Below are 17,240 nucleotides of genomic sequence, written 5' to 3'. Positions count from 1 at the left end.
CCCTGGAGGGAAGGGAGACAAAATCCGGCCATTTTAGTGGCCTGCGGACGGTAAAGCTACTTCCGCGGTAACCTGGGGGTGCCCAGGACAAGGTGGGCAATGCCGGCCTAACTGTCCAGCTCTGCGGCCACATGAAGGGCAATGGGGCTGGTCACACATCGAGGACCGCCAGCAGCAAGGGTCCTCTCCTAGGATGAGCCGTAGATGACGTCCGACGAGCAGGAAACCACCCGGGGTTGCGGTCTGGGGGTGCCCCGGGCTCTAAGCTCGGGGAAGGGGGACGTGGCCGAGGGGATTCCCTCCCAGACGTAATCGGACCCGGGTACAGCACTGCTCGCTCCGCGGTTCTCCGAGGATAGCGGGGGCACGCGCTGGGCTGGGCCTCCACGGGAGGCCCTCGTCCTGGACCTAAGCCACTCCGCCAGGTCCGGCCCGTCCGAGGGAGAGAGCCGCTGCCCACTGCGGGGATGTCAGTCCCCCAGAGCGGTCCTCAGGGAGAGCCCCGAGCCCCGCTTCCGGGTTCCGTCCCGCGCGGCGCACGCCACTTCCGGTACCTCGTGATCGGGTTCTCGCGACCTAAGCGGAAGTTCCGGCGGGGGCCGCGCAAGGGGGAGGGGCTGGGGTGGGGGGGGTGGGGAGCTCTGTGAGTATCTGAGCCAGAGAAAGAGGTGAGTCGCCCAGGACAGATTGGAGCCCCCGGGAGCTGGGCGCGGCGGAGGTACCATCGTCTGGGAGTCCGGGGGTGGGGTGCGTAGGGGCTGTGGGGCGGACGGGACCATCTCGAGGGACTCGACGCAGCGGTGGGGGACGGAGGCTGGGCAACGAGAGAAACGAACGAGGCGGGAGGTTCCCTGGTCGAGGCTCTCGAGGCACCAACGAGAGGGGCGCGGGAGGGTGGTGCGCCATTGTGTGGGACCCCGGGGCCAGAGGTGGAACGTGCCATTGTGAGTCTGCAGGAGGGGAGGGGGCAGGAGTGGGATGTCCCATTGTGGGGATGGGGAGCAGAAGGGATGCCCTAGGTGGGATGTCCCATTATGTGTTGGGGGGAAACAGGTGGGATGCATGAAGTGGGATGTCCCATTGTAGGATGGGGGGAGTAAGAGGGATGTCCTGGGTAGGATGTCCCATTGTGGGGTAGGGGGAGCAGGAGGGATGCTCTGGGTGGGATGTCCCATTTCGGGGTAGGGGGGAGCAGGAGGGATGCCCTATGTGGGATGTCCCATTGTGGGCTGGGGGTAAGTAGGTGGGGTGCCCTAGGTGGGATGTCTCCTTGTGGGGATATGAAGAGACAGAAGTAGGATGTCTCATTGTGGAAAAGTTGGGGGGACAGGAATGGGATGTACCATTGTGGGATGGGGGAGGAGGGATGCCCTGAGTGGGATGTCCCATTGTTGGGTAGGGGGAGCAGGAGGGATACCTGAATGGGATGCCCTATGGTGGAGGGGATGTGGGTGAGATGTCTCATTGTGGGAAGAGGGGGAGAGGGTTCCCCAGATGGGAGACCCCATTGCTGAAATGCCAGTGTCTTGGCAGGGTGGGGAGACAGGCATTGAAAGCTCTAGGTGGGATGTCCCATTGTGGAGATTTTTGGGGTGAAATGGCTCCTTGTGGAGGGCATGCATCATGAAGGAGAACAGTGGGTGGCAGGCCCCGCTGTAGTTCTTGAGGGCTTGCATGGGACGTGTCTTTAGGAGGATGCCTGGTGGGAGAGGGGAGGAACCATTGGTAGAGAGAGGGGCTCTCTCATCGTGCTCATTGGGGCAGTATTGGAAAGAGCTCCTTCAGGTGGGATTGCCCTTGTGGGAATGGGGATGGCTGTTTGGGGCTTGGGGTGGAGAGGATGCCCCAGGAGTGTCTTTGTGTAGTGGGGAGTTAGTGAAAAGCCTCTTGGGAGAGCGGTGGTGTGCCAGCATGGAGAAGAGGGAGGGAAGCAGCTGTGGGGGTGTTAGTGAAGGGGGCAGCCTGGAATGGGCCATGAGGTATGGGGTGGTCATGGAGGATCTGATGAGAGATAATTCCAGGATGGAGGTCTGAGAGGGCTCACCTGAATTTCCAGGTCAGTGTCTGGTGGGCAGGGGCAGGACGGGAAGTATCCCCGGGAACTTCTCTTTCTGGCTTTCCTCTTGTTGGGGTGGGCCCAGGCCAATGAGGAAGAGAAAGTAGGCCTTGGGGGTTGGGATGGGAGTCAGGGGAAGGAGAGGGCTCCTGGGATTCTTGGGGCTGAAAAGTCAGAAGTTTTTTTGATAGCTGGATGAGCATGAAGTTTGCCCAGGAGTCTCTTGGTGCCCAGCCTCCTGCACTCTGCTCTGGATGTCCCTGTGGCTGGCTCAGCGCCATTGGTGGGGTTAACACCACTGATCCTGTCCAGTTTGGCACCTCTCCAGACAGGGCCACGCCGCTCTGCCTCTGTCAGAGGGGCCGAGCCAGGCAGATGGGATAGGCTGCAGGGCAGAGACAGACACAGAAATGTCTCCCCCCTCCTGTCCTATCCATCTGCCAGGTTCCTCATAGTCAGCCAAAAGATGTCAGAACTCACAGGGACCAGAGAAAGGAAGGGGCCTATCACATAGAGAGTCAGGGGAAGAGGCGGGACCCCTGACTACAATATGGTGCCCAGGATTTGATCCCGCCACCTTTACCTAACCTGGTCCTCTCTGCTGAGGTAGAGGCCAGCATTGTATACGATGGCAGAGGGGTAGGGAGAGGAAGTCTTTGGAATTACCCTGAAACCCGCTATTATCAGTGGAGAAGCTCTGAGAGGAAGAGCCTGCTACTGGGGGCCAGACCCACATAGCTCTTGTCCCTTTGTCCCCATTCAGGCCCCAGCGTTGGCATCCCTGTTGGTGTATGTGCGGTAACAATATGTCTGTCCCCCTGCTCTCCGACGCTGCTACTGTTTCAGGAGCTGAGCGGGAGACAGCAGCGGTAAGGGAGGGGGCCGCAGGGCCAGGAGCCCCAGCACAGGCCTCTTGGGGAGCGGGGGGGGGGCTGGACCTGAGGGGGTGTGGGAAAGGTGGAGGTGGCCTGATGGCAGCTTCCCTAGGGCCAGGAAATGGATAATGACCTGTTTGCCCATGGTCTCAGTTTCTGGGGGTGGGGGTGGAGAAGGGTCTGGCTGGAGGAGAGGCCATGGAGAAGAATGGGGATCAGGTAGGAGGCCCCAAGCCTCTTAGACCTGCCTCTGCTCTCTCTTCTTCCTCCAGGTTATTTTTTTACATGGGCTTGGAGACTCGGGGTAAGTGAGGTTCCCTGGGTGGGAGGTAGTTCCTAGCCTAGAGTGCTGGTGTCTAGTGACCTCTGGTCATGTGGCCCTGTCTCCCTGGCCTTTCCTTGCTTTCTTCCCACAGGCACAGCTGGGCTGATGCCCTTTCCTCCATCCGCCTCCCCTATGTCAAGTACATCTGTCCCCATGCGTAAGTGATGCCTTTGAGGGTGGGGTAGGGCAGGAGACTGGGAAGGTTGGAAGCCTGGAGAGTGGGGAGAGGTTCAGGGCTGAGGGCCTCCTGTCACATCCTTCTCCTTGGTCCCCTGCCTGAGCCACTGGACCCCAAAGCTAGGTCACAGGGTACCTGGATCAGACCCTGCCTTGAGGAGTCATCAGAATGAGGGCCTGGCTGATTCCTTTCCTCTCCCCTGCCCACTCTGGACCCCCAGCACTCACCAGGCAGATGAGGAATCCTCCGAGTCGATGTTGGTGTGTTGATGCTAGAACCTGAGCAGCCTCTGGCCCCATGTGGCTGGTTGCCTGGAGACTCCTCAAACATTGGTCTGGGAATGGGGAGGTCCTCCCTCAGTCCTGATCCGGCCCCTGGGCCTGGTGCCCAAGGCTCCACCCTTAGCATCCTCCCTGTGGACTGAGGCCCAGGGCTGGTGGGGACGGCAGTTGCTTCCCCTGCTCCTTTCTTGTCCCCCCAGGCCTCGGATCCCGGTCACACTGAACATGAAGATGGTGATGCCTTCCTGGTAAGTGATGATGCCCAGGGTTGGCTTGGCTCAGAGGAGGGAGGGATTGGTCCAAGGCAGGCCTTGGGAGAGATCAGAGTCCCCTTATCTGCCTCTGCAGGTTTGACCTGATGGGCCTGAGTCCCGATGCCCCGGAAGATGAAGCTGGCATCAAGAAAGCAGCCGAGAGCAGTGAGTCTTTCTCATCCCCCCAACGTATACACCCTCAGTCACTGAGCACAGTCAGCACAGGAGCGGCACCAGGAGGCCCAGCTGTGTACAGAGGCATAGGAAGAATCAGTCCTTTTATGGCCTAGGATGATGCACGTTCACGATGATCATTCAAAACATTGACCCTGGGCTTCTGGGGTGCAGGGAGGGCTGAAGGGTCAGGACACAGAGTGTAGCTGGGACACGCAGTCTCTGCCCTCATGGAGGAGACACGCCTCTGCTCCCCATTTCTGGAAGACCCAGGTTTTAGGCCTTTGAGGGGACCCCCAAAGCCTCTCTCTTCATCCAGCTCCCCCTTGTCACACCGTTCCCCTCCCTGCCCCCTCCAGTCAAGGCCCTGATTGAGCACGAGGTGAAGAATGGGATTCCAGCCAATCGAATCATCTTGGGGGGCTTCTCCCAGGTGAGGAAGGGAGCACTGGGGCCTGGCTCTGAAGGTGGGGAGGCTAAGGGGGAGCAAGAGACGGGAAGGGAACGTGGAACGTGGCTGGGAGGCTGTGGACGTTGGTGTCTCTGTGGGCATGACCTGACCCAAGCCTCCGGCTGGGCCTGTCCCAGGGTGGAGCCCTGTCCCTCTACACAGCTCTCACCTGCCCTCATCCCCTGGCTGGCATCGTGGCCCTCAGCTGCTGGCTCCCCCTGCATCGGGCCTTCCCTCAGGTGAGTGATGCTGGCTGGCTGACCGGCCCAGCCTCTCCTCTCACCTTATCCCTTAAGCTGGAAGGTGCTTGGAGGTAGACAGTCAAGTTAGAGGCAGCTGGAATCATCCCAGGCCAGGCTCTCATTTACCAAACCCAGAGATGGAAGCCAGTTGTTTAAAGTCCCATAGGTAGGAGGTGGCAGAGCCAGCATCTGACCCCAAGGCCTGCAGTGGCAAAGCTAGTGCTTTTTCCCCTGTGCCATGCTGTCTCTCCATGATCATCTGACTTTGACAAATCAGGAAACTGAGGCTCAGGAGAGGTAAAGCTCCTTCCCCAATTAGACAGTAAGGTGGTGTGGAGCCAGGACTCAGGCCTGTGACCTTGGGCGTCCTTCCCTAAGCTCTTCCCCCACATCACATTGCTTTGGCTCCCAGAATGGAGAATGCCAGAGGAACAGAGACGTCAGAGCTGGAAGGAATCTGGCTTATTTAGTCCCGGGATTCTTCTCCCAGTTTGTATCATGGGTCCCTCAGGCATGATCCAAACCAGGTGAAGAACCCCCGGGCCCTTTCTCAGAATGTTTGTGGACTACATTCTGAACTGGAGGAAATACTGACTTTTGTTTGAAGGTTAGTAAAAATTAAAATGGGCATTTTTTTCCCATCCAAGTGCACAGACCCCCTTGAAATCCATCCATAGTTAGGAATCCCTCATCTGGCCCAACATTCTTGTTTTGCTGTTGGGGGGTGAAATGTATGAATTTTTTTTAACACAGTATACAAATATTAAAATCAGTTAGCAAACATGTGGCTACAATGGGCCAAGCACTGTGCTATAGGTGCTGGGAGATAAAAGAAAAAAATTAAACCACCCCTGCCTCCCTCCACGAAAAGCTTATGTTCTGCTGGGTTGGGAGCATGGCTAATGCTCCGAATGAATGTAGTGATGGCTCCTGGGCATCCTGGGGGGCAAGCTACAGCTGAAAGCTGCTCCCCAGTGGCCATGACTGACAGGCTGGGCAGCTGCCTGTTTTCCGTTGATGTCTCCTTTAATGAGTTTGAATAACTTGAGGACTGTCTCTTTCTGGTCCCTGTGTCTGTTCGTGGTTCTGAGGGTGCCGCACTGGCGGGGAGGGTGGCCCTGGTTCTGAGGGTGCCGCACTGGTGGGGAGGGTGGCCCTGTGAGCAGTTTTCTTTGCTCTGTGTCAGCCCTGTCTGAGTCTGCCACGTTTCCTGAAATCCTGGTATTTGTTGTTCCTTTGGGTGTGATGCTGTCTCAGCCTCTTCTGATGGCAGTGATTCCAACTCTTCCCCTGGTCATTGGGTCCATCATTTGCTTCCAGCTCTGCTGTCACAGAGTGGTGGTGATGTGCAGCCATGCCAGACTCACCATGACCCCATCTGGGGTTTTCCTGGCAGAGTACTAGAGCCATTTGTCATTTCCTTCTGTGCATTTTATAGTTGAGGAACTGAGGCAAATAGGGTTAAGTGACTTGCCTAGGGTCACAAGGCTACTAAGTATCTGAGGCCACATTTGAACTCGGGTCTCCCTGATAGCTGTTCTATCCACTGTGCTATCTAGTTGTTCTGTTACAAAGAGTGCTCCTAGGAATATTGGGAAGAGTTGGGGGGGGGAGCCTTTTATTATGGTGAGTAACCTCCTTGGAGGTTTAGATCCAGTGGCAAGAATGCTGGGTCACAGGCACAAAAAGTTAGCTGCTGCAGTGTTGGGCCTGGAATTCAAGTCAGTTGAATCTCACCAGGACTTTTTCTCCTCCTCTGTGGCCCTGGTAACCCCCTTCCCTGAACTCAGACTCTGCCCCAGCAGGCAGCCAATGGCACAGCCCGGGACATGGCCATCCTGCAGTGCCACGGGGAACTGGACCCCATGGTGCCCGTACGCTTTGGAGCCCTCACCTCAGAGAAACTCAAGTCTGTCGTCCCTCCAGCCAAGGTCCAGTTTAAAACCTACCCAGGTGTCATGCACAGCTCCTGTCCCCAGGTCAGTGCTCCCCCATAATGCTCTATCCCGCCCCCCTATACCCACCCCGTTACCCCAGCTGACGGACTTTCCCCCCTACAGGAGATGGCAGCTGTGAAGGAATTCATTGAGAAGCTGCTGCCCCCCATCTAAGGGCACCCACCCGCCCCCCTTCCTCCCTGGGCGGGGGGGGGCCAGAGGGGCCCACAGCAGTACATGAGGTGGAAGCCATGGCAGCCCCCTCCCCCATCCCGAGTCTTTGAGGACAGGAGGATTGGGCCCCTCCCCCTTGGAGACCACCTCCTTCCTAGCTCCTCTTCCCATACCTATCTCCCTGTCCTATCACTGTCTTGGGAGGTTGGAGATCAAGGGTGCAGTCTCCTGTCTCCTTAGCTGCCATAGTCTGTCCTCCAGTATCTTCCCATCCCCCAGGGCTACAGTATTGCAAGGGGTGCATGGGGGCCCAGCTGCTGACCCACTCAGGACCTGTACGTACCTCAAGGGGTCCAGCTCATGGGTGTACCTCTCTCCTCTTTCCCCCAGATGACCTCAGTGTTTGGGCAGGGGGGCCCTCCTGGCTCCCCTCACCCATGCACCCACTACCCCCCTCCTCCTGCTGCAGGGAGAGCTGGGGTCTCCCCTTCCTCATTCAGATAATCATGTGTCTTCTGTTGCTCTCCTGTCCCCTTGCCCTCATCATGAATGTCTCTATTCTTTTTGCTGACAATGCGCCTACCCTGGGCCAGAGGCCCCTCTTGCTGCTGTGCCCCTCCCTGAAAGGGAGGGGGCTTGGGTCCAGGCCTTGGGGGTGGGGGTGGGGAGAGGCAGGTGCACCTGGGCTGGAGCTTCTCTCTCTCTCTAACCCCATTCCCTGGTGGAATCTCCTTCCTGCAGGGCTAGGGCTTGTGGGGCCCCGGCCCCCCCCCCACCCTCCCCAGGCTGGGGAGAGCTGGGCCTTGCCCTCTGGGGGAAGGGTGGAGGACCTATTCCCTGCCTCATCTGGGTGGTGCCCAGATGTTCTTGGCCTAGGGAGGGGGCTGAGGCTCAGCTGGATGGTGCCCAGATGTTCTTGGCTTGGGGAGGGGGCTGAGGCTCAGGTTCTGAGCCCAAGAGGGGCTCATCTTCCTCCTCCTCCATGTGGTTTTGGGTGTTTTCGTTCCTTGTTTTGTGTCTCCAAGTCAAATCAGATTAAAGAAAAATGACCCTTCCACCTTGGGCCTTGCTTTGAGTTGGGGCAGAGGGAAGAGGTTTGGAACCATAGAGTTGGTCAGCTCCCATCTGACCCCCTAGAGACAACAAAGTGTAAGAAACTTTTATTTGTGAACCTGATTACAAGGCTAGAAATGATTTTGGGAGGAGAGGCTGGGCCGGCTCCCTACCCAGCCCTGTGTGTTGGGGACCACCGTGGGATGAAAGCATCCTGTCCCTCTTGGATGGGTCTTGATCTTGGGGAGGGAAGGGCCTAGAGTTTTCAGCCCTTGTGGAGGGCAGGGAGAGCAAGGAAGGGGTGAGGTAGGAAGGTAAGGCCCTGCCCTCTCTCCTGTGCCCTCCTGGGTAAGCAGGGCTCAGCCCCCTGAGGGAAATTAGGTGGCGTCTGAGGTTCAGCATCTGCCCCTTCCTCCCTCCTTCTGTCCTTGGGAGGCCAGAGATGGGAGAAAGCCCAAGTTAAAGCTCAGGTTGGGGAGACATTTCAGGCCAGGCTGCCAAATCCTGTTGGATTCTGTTGTTGCCACCGCCAAAGGTCCTCACCTGAAACAGGCAGGGAGAAGGTAGCTCAGGGTCCTGGGTGAAAATGGGGGGCAGAGGACAAACCCCTTGTCAGAACCTTCCCCAGATACTCACACATCTTGTCTAGGCCAAAATCAGCTTTCCAGCCCAACTCCTCCTGGGCCAGTGTGGGATTGGCGTAGCAGGTGGCCACATCCCCATCCCGGCGGCCCACAATCTTATATGGGATCTAGAACCATACAATGAAAGGTATGTGGTAGGTATAGGTAGGCCAGGGTGGGGGTGATGCTCGGTGAATGAGAGCAGGTCCTGGGCACAAGAGCCATCCTTCTGACCACCACCCTAGGAGGAGGGAGCTGGAAGGAGCATTGGCCCCATTTTATAGATGATGAATCCAGTCCCAAGCAAAGGGTTAAGTGACTTCTTATCAGAGACTAGAGTTAGAAACTGGCCTCCACCTCACAGGCTCCACAGTAGGGAGGGGCTTCAGAAGGAAACTAGACTAACTGCCCCCCTCATTTAATAGATGAGGAAACAGGCCCTGCCCTTGGTTCTAAAGCTGACAGGTGGTAGAGCCAGGACCCCATTGTCTTTCCCACCCTTCCTCTGCCTCTGAGGAGTCACAGATGTCATGGCCTGGTGGAGGCAAGGCCTGGGGGGCATGGGGCATGGGCTGGGGCATCAGTCCCACCTTCTTTCCAGAGGCTTTCTCCATGGCAGTCACCATCTGTAGCACAGAATAGCCAGTGCCTGTCCCCAAGTTATAGATCTGTGGGGACAAGGTATCCTGTGAGAAGGGGGTAACTGGCAGTGCTGGTGACCCCTTAGTTCAGCATCTGTCACCAGCTGCCTCCACACACTCCCCCACGGAGTTGCTGCCTACCCGACAGCCACATTGTTCCTTGAGTTTCTTCAGGGCTGTGATGTGGCCCTTAGCCAAGTCCACAACGTGGATGTAATCCCGGACACCTGCATGGAGGAGGTCTCCCATCAGCCCCCAACTATTGGCAGGACTCCCTTGCCCACTAAGTACCCACCCCTCACCACCCCCACTCGAGCAGATGAGTTGAAACAGTATATTTATTAATGTCTAGAGCACATGGAGCACTGTCCTGGGGGCCTCATCCTCAGTGATCCCTCACCTGTCCCATCCACTGTGCTGTAGTCATTGCCATAGATGTTGAGGACCTCCCGGCGTCCTACTGCCACCTGGACAGTGGGGAGGGTTAGGGTTAGTCCTCTAAGTCACCCCGGGTACACGGTGGCTCTACCCATCCCTGGCCCGAGGGGTACCTGGGAGACATAGGGCATCAGGTTGTTGGGGATGCCCTGTGGGTCCTCACCGATGCGGCCGGAGGCGTGGGCCCCGATGGGATTAAAGTATCTTAGCAGCACGGCATTCCAGGCCTGTGGATCCCAGAGTTGTCAGCTGCAGGCCCGGCAGGCACTTTCCCATGGTGTGGACCAGCCATGGGGAGAGGTACCTACTGCCCTAGTGGCCTCAGCTGCCCCCTCTGTAACATGAGCCCTGGAGGCCTTTACCTTCTCTGCCTTGCACAGGTCCCGGATCATCTCCTCAATGAAGAACTTGGACTTGCCGTATGGGTTGGTGCAGCCCCCAGTGGGGTGGTTCTCATCCAGGGGCAGGTAGTGGGGGTTTCCATACACGGTAGCTGAGCTGCTGAACACCAGGTTCTTCACCCCGTGAGTGTTCATGGTCTGAGCCGCCAGAAGGGAAGGAGATGAGGTCAGAGGCCCCAACCATGGAAGGCCCTGGGGTTTGGGGCTGTCACCTTGTCCGCCACCTGCCCCCCAAGCCATTCACAATCAGCAGGGCTGGGAGGAATGGACCTCCCGTCCCATCTCGGTCCCTTCTTGCCTCCCCTGATGTCCCCAGAGGTCAGGGCTCAGCCCCCAGTCATTTCTTATCCCTGTCCCTTTGACAGCCTGGGTCAGTCAAGGGCTTTACTGGCCCTGTAAGACAGTGGGTCAGTGGGCAGAAGCCCTGGGAGTGGGCCTGTCTGGCCCAAGTCTTTACCTCCAGCAGCTGGATGGTTCCTGTAAGGTTGACCTTGTAATAGTCCAGAGGTTTCTGTACCGACTCCCCAACTGCTTTGAGCCCCGCAAAGTGGATCACAGCCATGAAACTGTGCTGTAGGGAAGACAGAGGGTGTGGAGGCAGGCTAGGCTTGGGGGCATCCCAGTCCTGGGCCCATCTCCTGGAGTCCCTGGCTCCAGGCCCACCTTAGGCCTCCCCCTCTCACCTTCTTGAAGAGTCCTTGCAGCGCTGCTTTGTCTAGAATATCCATCTCCTCAAACTCCACCTTCTTGCCTGTGAGCTCCTCCACTCGCCTTAGGCTCTCAGGCATGGGCCCCTCCCCTGGATGGGAGAGAAGGCAGGCTCAGGGGGCTGGGGGCCCAGTCACTCCTCCCACCTCAGACACTAGTTGGCTGGGCGGGCCATGGGTAGGGTGCTGGGGACCTCACCACGGATGGTGTTGTGGAAGTTGTCAATGACCACGGGCTGGTAGCCAGCCTCCAGCAGCTCCAGGACGGTATGGCTGCCAATGTATCCAGCCCCTCCAGTGACCAGCACTTTTTCCGCCATCCTTCACACCTGGGGTAGTAAAGGGAGCCTCAGAGGTGGAAGCTATCTGGGATGAGACCCAGAGCCCGTCCACCTCCAGCCCCGTGTCCCTGCTTGGGGTCATCCCCCTCTTCTCCCACCACAGCTGACCCTGGGAGATCTCCAAGCACCAAACTCACTGGGGAGAATGGCAGCAGAACTGTCAGCTAAGCTGTGCTAGGCAGGCAGGTCCAGTGTCCTGGAGGGTCTGGGCTGTGGACGTGGCTCAGCCCTTGCCAAGCTGCCAGGTAGGGAGTTTCCTCCCCAGCCAAGGGAAGAGGGAGGAGGAATTCATTCAGGTTTTCAGAGAACTCCAGCTTCCTTCCCCTCCCAGCTGGCTCCCGCTCCCGCCCCTCCCCCTCCCCTCTTCCTCCTGCCCGCCCAGGAGAGCCGTGGTCCAGCAGCAGTGGTTCCAGCCCCTCCCCCGCTCCCGGCGGGAGGGAACGTGGTGGACGCTTCAGCTCGGAATCTCCCAAGTCCCCAGGACTCAAAGAAGGGCACAGGGTCTCCTGGATCAGAACCGGGGGCACCCAGGCTGGGGAGGGGCTGAACTGGCACGAAGCTGCTACTGGCTGTGTAGACCCCAGGCCAGCTGAGCCTGGTCCGGTCTGTCTCTAGCCGGGGATGGTGAGGCCAGAACCGGGCTCGGGCCAGCTCCTGCCCTGCTCCTTCCCCCAGTCCGGCTCCCCACGCGGATGGCCTCAGGCCCCAGGGACTTTGGCCTCTAGAGCGGGAGCCCCGCCAAGCACAAACACCTCTCAATGCCCGGGTCCTGCCCCCGCCCCCACCTGTGGCTCCGGGCTCAGTCATTCCTGGGGCAGGTCATCCGTCCCAGTCCGCTCCCCACTCCCGAGGTCTCAGCCTTCCCTCGGCCCTTTACTTCTCACCTCCTCCAGGGCCGGGGAACCTGCGGCCCAAACTTTACAGAACAAACCCCCTTAGTAAAAGGATGTGCTCTGTAAAACTTGGACCCGGTCAAGAGCCGCACTTAGGGGCCTAGAGGGCCGCAGATGCCCCATCCTGTATCAGCCCATGGCCCCAGAATCCCTCTCGACTCCCCCGGCGGCTCTGCCCGCCATCCCCTGACACTGAGCAGCCACCCACCCACCGGATCCCGCTCACACTCCCTAAACTGCTCCGCTCACTACGAAGAGACAGCCGGGGGGGGGGGGGGGAAGGGGGGCAGCGGATAGATCCGATATGACCTCGGGCACTGGCCGGGTGATCCTGGGTAAGTCATTTGACCTGCTTGCCTCAGTTTCTCCGATTGTAAAATGGGGATAACAACAGCCCAGCGGCCGCGCAGGGCTGTGGCGGGGATAAAGCCGGGCTACCATCCGTAAAGCGCCGCTTTATGAAGACCGTCAGCAGCGGCTGAGCGGCCCCGACCACGCCTCTCCCCGGCTCGGGCAGCTCGGACTCACACCCACCCTCCTCTATCGGCAGTCCACCTCCCGGGCTCGGCTGCTCCGCCCTCCCTTCTGTTCCGCTCCGCGATCCCCGGGCCGCCTCTGGCACTGCCCGTGGCCCCAATACCTGGTCTGCAGCCAACGTCCCTCCCGGCTTACACCTTCAGACGCTAGGGTCCAGCGCCTGGTCGGCTAAGGTCCAGGTCTACCTGCCGCGCTGCCCCTTTAAAGGTCACAGCTCCGCCCCCTTCCACGCCCCCTTCGGAACGCGCTACCTAAGGCCCGAAGGAAACGTGTAACTGAGATCTGGCTACGGAGTCAGGAGGAGGTCAAAAAGGAGCCAGACGGCTCTAAAGCGCCTTCGTGATGCGCTTCCGAAGCCGGGCTGGCGAGGAGAGGACTGTACCATTGTACTGCAGCAGACGGGGGAGGAAGGAATAGCGCCGGGTTGGGTAGGGGCGTGAGGAGGAAATGAATGGGCCAGGCCATACCACTGAGCTTATATCGGAGGGGTGGCGAACGGAGAGCTCAGGGCCGTAGGGCGGAGCTGGGGGCCTTTACTGGCGGGGCAGGAAGGCTGACCCTGGTGTCTCTGATTCCCAAGGCCAACCCTGACCCTGGAGCTCGCTACCCGAGTGAGCCGGGGGTTGGGGGGGGTCCCTTAGGGAGCTACCTGCCCCAGGGGGAGCCCCGCACTCTCGTGGTTGCCCCCGACGTGCCGTTCGGTAAGCGGCCGCCCTCGGCGCACGGCACACAGTAGGCACCTCCTGAATGTGTGATCCTTAGTGACCGTGGACGAGTCACACGCTCCGCTTCCTCGTCCCTAAAATGACCGGGCGGGGCTAGAGGCGGTTCTGGGCCTCAGCCGCGGTGCGCAGGGTCCTGGGGAGAGGCAGTGCAAGCACCCGGCTGGGTGCGGAGCAAAAGCGACGGTCGGAGCCTCTCCGGGAAGTGGCAGGCAGCAGGAAATAAAGACGGCTTTTCCCTGAACAAAAACCTATTTTCTTTTTTTTTGCAGGGGGGAGGGCACGGCAGTTGGGGTTAAGTGACTTGCTCAAGGTCACACAGCTAGCAAGTATTAAGTGTCTGAGGCCGGATTTGAACTCAGATCCTCCTGACTCCAGGGTCGGTGTTCCATTCACTGTCACCCAGCCGCCCCAAAAAGCTATTTTCTCTCCTTTTCACCTTACCCCCCCCTCCCAAATAAAAACAAAAACAAAACTCTTGTAACCAGTGTGCATGATCAAATAAGCCGAGTCCCCCAAATAGGTCCCTCTGCCTGTGTCCGTCTTCCCTGCACCTTTGGGCCTCAGCTTCTGCATCTGTAAAATGAAAAGGCTGCTTATCTGGCGCCTTGGGCATCTCAAGACCAGCCCCGCCCCCATTTCGTTCAGTGAGCACCTGTGAAGCACCTACTGTGTGCAGGACGCTGCTAAAAGGCGGTCCCAGCCCCAAGGAGTTTCCGTTCTAGGAGATCTGCCCGGCTGGCTCTACAGAAGCTCCGTCCGGGGCAGTGAGCCCAGGGAGGCCCACACCCCCATCGGCTGGCTGGAACAGCGCCCAGGGAGCCGTGCTCGGGGTGGCAGGGAGCGGAACCCACATTTATTAAGCACTTACTGCTTTTGCAGCATCTCCAACAACGCCGGAGGCAGGTGCTGTTAGGAGCCCTATTTTACAGCTTTGGAAACCGAGGCACGGAGAGACTAAGTGACTTGTCCAGGGTCGCACAGCTAATAAGGTCCAAGGTTGAATTCGGACTCGTCTTGTCGCCGCCGTGCCCAGGTCTCCACTGCCACCCAGCTGTTTTAGGGAATTAATCCTGAGGACTTCGGGAGAGATCTGAGCTGGAGTGTGAGAGAGAGCCCCGGGGTCCGGCCAAAGGCAGACCCCTACCCCCAGCAGGCTTTTCTCCTTAGCAGAAAGTGATCCCAAGACTCAGCATCCACAAAGCACAGAAAAGGGACTTCGTGTGAAGTCGTCTGTCTGCTCCCGCCAGCTGACTGCTGAAAAACTGTCTCTTCTAAGATGGTCCCGCCTGTCTGTGCCCAGCTCTGAGCCCCTTTTGTTCTGTGTAGTTAGACTTTCTTTCAGCGATGCTTTTTTTTTGGGGGGGGGTGTACTATTCTCTCCCCTCCAATTCTCTCATCTCCCAAAATAAAAGCCCTCCACTGTAACACAAGTATAGTGGGTGCATGTCTTGTTCCACACCCCTAGCCCACCACCTCTCCTGTGGAGCTGTGGTTTGCTACTGTTGCTTTCCAAGGTTACTGAAGGAGAAACTGAGTACGGATTTCCTGAGGAAGTCCTCAGTTCCGCTCCCAGGCCCCTGCACGTCCCGCCAGGGAAGATGGTGAATGTCGCCCAGGGCGGTCAGTGTCCCAAGGGCAGACTGAGGCAGGCACTTTCTCACTTCTGCATTTCTATCCTCAGGGCCTGGTCTCATCACCAAAGTCCTTGGCGCTGTCACAGGGTTCAAGACCAGAAATAGGGTTTTATCACTTCGAGTCACCCTAAAGAACACAGGAGTGCCACCTGCAGCCCCAGGACCTTTGCACAGCTCTGCCAGCTGAGACTTCCTGCCTGTGCGGTTCTAGAGAAGAGGGACTGTCCTTTTCTGTTTGTCTTTCCTGGCTCTCCTCACACCTGTTTGACGGCTCCCTCTCTGTCTCCTTATCCAGGTCACTCCCCATAACCATGGGTGTCCCACAGGGCTCTTCTCCCACCAGCTCCCATGGCTCAGGTGTCTATACTGATGATTCTCAGATCTACTTAACCTGCCCCAACTTCCCTGACTTTGTCTCCCTTCTCCACACGCCTTTTGGACCTGCTGGACTGGACTTCCTATAGACATCTTAAATTCAACAGGCCCCTTTTTTCCCCTAAACCCTTCTCCTTTCCAAATGATTGCCAAGGGCACCCTATCCTCCTAGGCCCTCAGGCTCACAGCCTGGGTGGCAGCCTTGATTAGTTCATCCCCCTGTATTCAATCTGTGGCCGAGGCCTGCCAGTTTTACCTTTGTAATATGTCATGAATTCCTTCCCTTTCTCCTTTGACAGAGCGGCCCCACCCTCATCTGCACATGCTTGGGTCTGCACAAGTCTGTCCCACACCAGGCCATCCTCCCTCTGCTCCATAAACCTCTCCCTATCACCTCCCAGATCAAAGATCCATCAGGTCGGTGTCCAAGGCCCTTTATAACCCGGCCCACCCCTCTTACGCTCTGACCCACTGCCACTGGCCCCTGGTGTTTCCCCCACAAGCCACTCCATCCCTGGGCATTCTCATTCATTTGAGGAATGCTCTGAATCCTGGCTTCCCTGACCCCTCTTAAATTGAGCACCTTCTCTCTCTTAATGATTCCATTTTTATCCTCCAGTGAACTTCCTTGTACATAGTTCTTCGCATGCTGTCTCCCCTGTTACATGGTGCGGTGTGCCTCCTGAGGGCAGGGTCTTGTGCCTTTCTTTGTACCTGGTACAGAGTAGGCAAAATATTTACTGACTGAACAGTGCTTTGCACAGGGCAGTGTTTTTTTTATTTAAATAAAGTGAAATGAAAGGGTGATCTGGGTCCTCTTTCCAGCTCCAATCCTAGGTTGGCAATGAAGCATCTCCATTTTAAATTTAAAATCTTGCCCCAGGTTACATGACTAGGAAGTGGAAGAACCCCAATTTTAATTACGGTGTTCTGACTCCAAATTCTACACCATTACACCCCAAATCAGTGAGATTACTGCTGTATCTTCCACATCTCAAAGCTCAACAGAGTTAGGAAAATAGCAGGCATTTATTTAGTGTCTATAGTTTGCGGAATGCTTTGGACATTCATTGTCTGATTTCAGTCCCACAACCACCCTGTGGGAGTGGGCTCTCGCTGGCTCCACTTGAAGAAATGATGTAAGTCAGCTAAGCTGCCTTGGCCAGAGACACTCAGTATGGAAATACCTGAGCTGGATCCTGACCATCCACAGGGCCTCTGTGATCATCCTCAGAACGGCATAATGGGCCAGATGGGCTGGGTGGAAAGGGGACTGGCTGAGTCAGAGGAATGCCGGGATCTCTTAATTACCAGACCCAGAGTCCTTTACTCACTCATCTTTTGGCAGCATTTAACCTTCCCTGCTGGGAGCCCTCTCTTAAGATTCTCCTCCCACCTCTTCCTTCTCAGACTTCTTTGCTGGACCTTCATCTATGCTGTGTCCCCCCAGGCTCTTGACCTCTCTCCAGGACTCTAGATTCCCCCTGACCTTCAGCCTTACATCACCAAGTTGAGCCTGCGGTCTGGCAGCCCTCTCAACCTTCCCAGCATGGCGTGGCCCTCACTTTGGTTCTTTCTGTTTCTCCAGTGCTTGTCCTACTCTCACTCACCCAGTCCACACCCTGGCGCAGGCCTTCACCACCTCTTGGAGAGGCTACTACAAAAGCCTCCCATGTGGTCTCCCTCTTCTCCACTGCAGCCCATCCTCCACACTCATCACAGTGGTTTTCCTATAGCACAGGTACGACCACATCCCCCTTCCCCTCACTAACTCCAGCAGTGCCCCGTCCCCTCCAGGGTTGGTTATGAACGCCTCTTTCTTGGCATTCAAAGCCCTTCCAACCTCCCCAGTGTTCTCACATGACCTTCCACCGAGCTACCCGGGCCTATTTGCTGTTCCTGTCTCCCACACGCACTGTGCACCC

General features: G+C 57.6%; 2 protein-coding genes across 20 annotated transcripts; one reads left to right on the top strand and one right to left on the bottom strand.

The window, feature by feature from the left end:
- Positions 1-601: 601 nt before the first annotated feature.
- LYPLA2 (lysophospholipase 2) lies at positions 602-8,002 on the top strand. 11 transcript variants are annotated; one of them, XM_069079183.1, is made up of 11 exons: positions 642-668; positions 2,820-2,925; positions 3,204-3,235; positions 3,348-3,413; positions 3,655-3,694; positions 3,916-3,963; positions 4,064-4,134; positions 4,503-4,576; positions 4,732-4,833; positions 6,627-6,815; positions 6,897-8,002. In XM_069079183.1, exons 3-11 carry the CDS (start codon positions 3,217-3,219, stop codon positions 6,945-6,947), a joined length of 660 nt encoding a protein of 219 aa, XP_068935284.1. In that variant the 5' UTR covers positions 642-668; positions 2,820-2,925; positions 3,204-3,216; the 3' UTR covers positions 6,948-8,002. The 11 variants fall into 11 exon arrangements, with proteins under 11 accessions (XP_068935282.1, XP_068935279.1, XP_068935280.1 ...); XM_069079182.1 differs by having other exon boundaries at positions 652-718; XM_069079184.1 differs by lacking the exon at positions 642-668 and adding an exon at positions 731-747.
- A 90-nt stretch (positions 8,003-8,092) lies between these two features.
- On the bottom strand, positions 8,093-12,862 carry GALE (UDP-galactose-4-epimerase). 9 transcript variants are annotated; one of them, XM_069079170.1, is made up of 12 exons: positions 12,685-12,858; positions 11,289-11,389; positions 11,010-11,139; positions 10,787-10,902; positions 10,561-10,674; positions 10,065-10,241; positions 9,816-9,929; positions 9,665-9,731; positions 9,406-9,491; positions 9,214-9,291; positions 8,637-8,751; positions 8,093-8,543 (listed from the first exon to the last, which is right to left on the bottom strand). In XM_069079170.1, exons 3-12 carry the CDS (start codon positions 11,128-11,130, stop codon positions 8,485-8,487), a joined length of 1,047 nt encoding a protein of 348 aa, XP_068935271.1. In that variant the 5' UTR covers positions 11,131-11,139; positions 11,289-11,389; positions 12,685-12,858; the 3' UTR covers positions 8,093-8,484. The 9 variants fall into 9 exon arrangements, with proteins under 9 accessions (XP_068935271.1, XP_068935273.1, XP_068935272.1 ...); XM_069079172.1 differs by lacking the exon at positions 12,685-12,858 and adding an exon at positions 12,394-12,575; XM_069079171.1 differs by lacking the exon at positions 12,685-12,858 and adding an exon at positions 11,937-11,963.
- Between the last annotated feature and the right edge of the window lie 4,378 nt (positions 12,863-17,240).

The sequence above is a fragment of the Petaurus breviceps genome, unplaced genomic scaffold (assembly GCF_028583685.1).
Source record: "Petaurus breviceps papuanus isolate PSGF00001 unplaced genomic scaffold, PetGlider_PUasm1.0 91041, whole genome shotgun sequence".
In the NCBI taxonomy this organism is placed as follows: Eukaryota; Metazoa; Chordata; class Mammalia; order Diprotodontia; family Petauridae; genus Petaurus; species Petaurus breviceps.
This window is presented reverse-complemented; position numbering and strand designations above follow the sequence as displayed.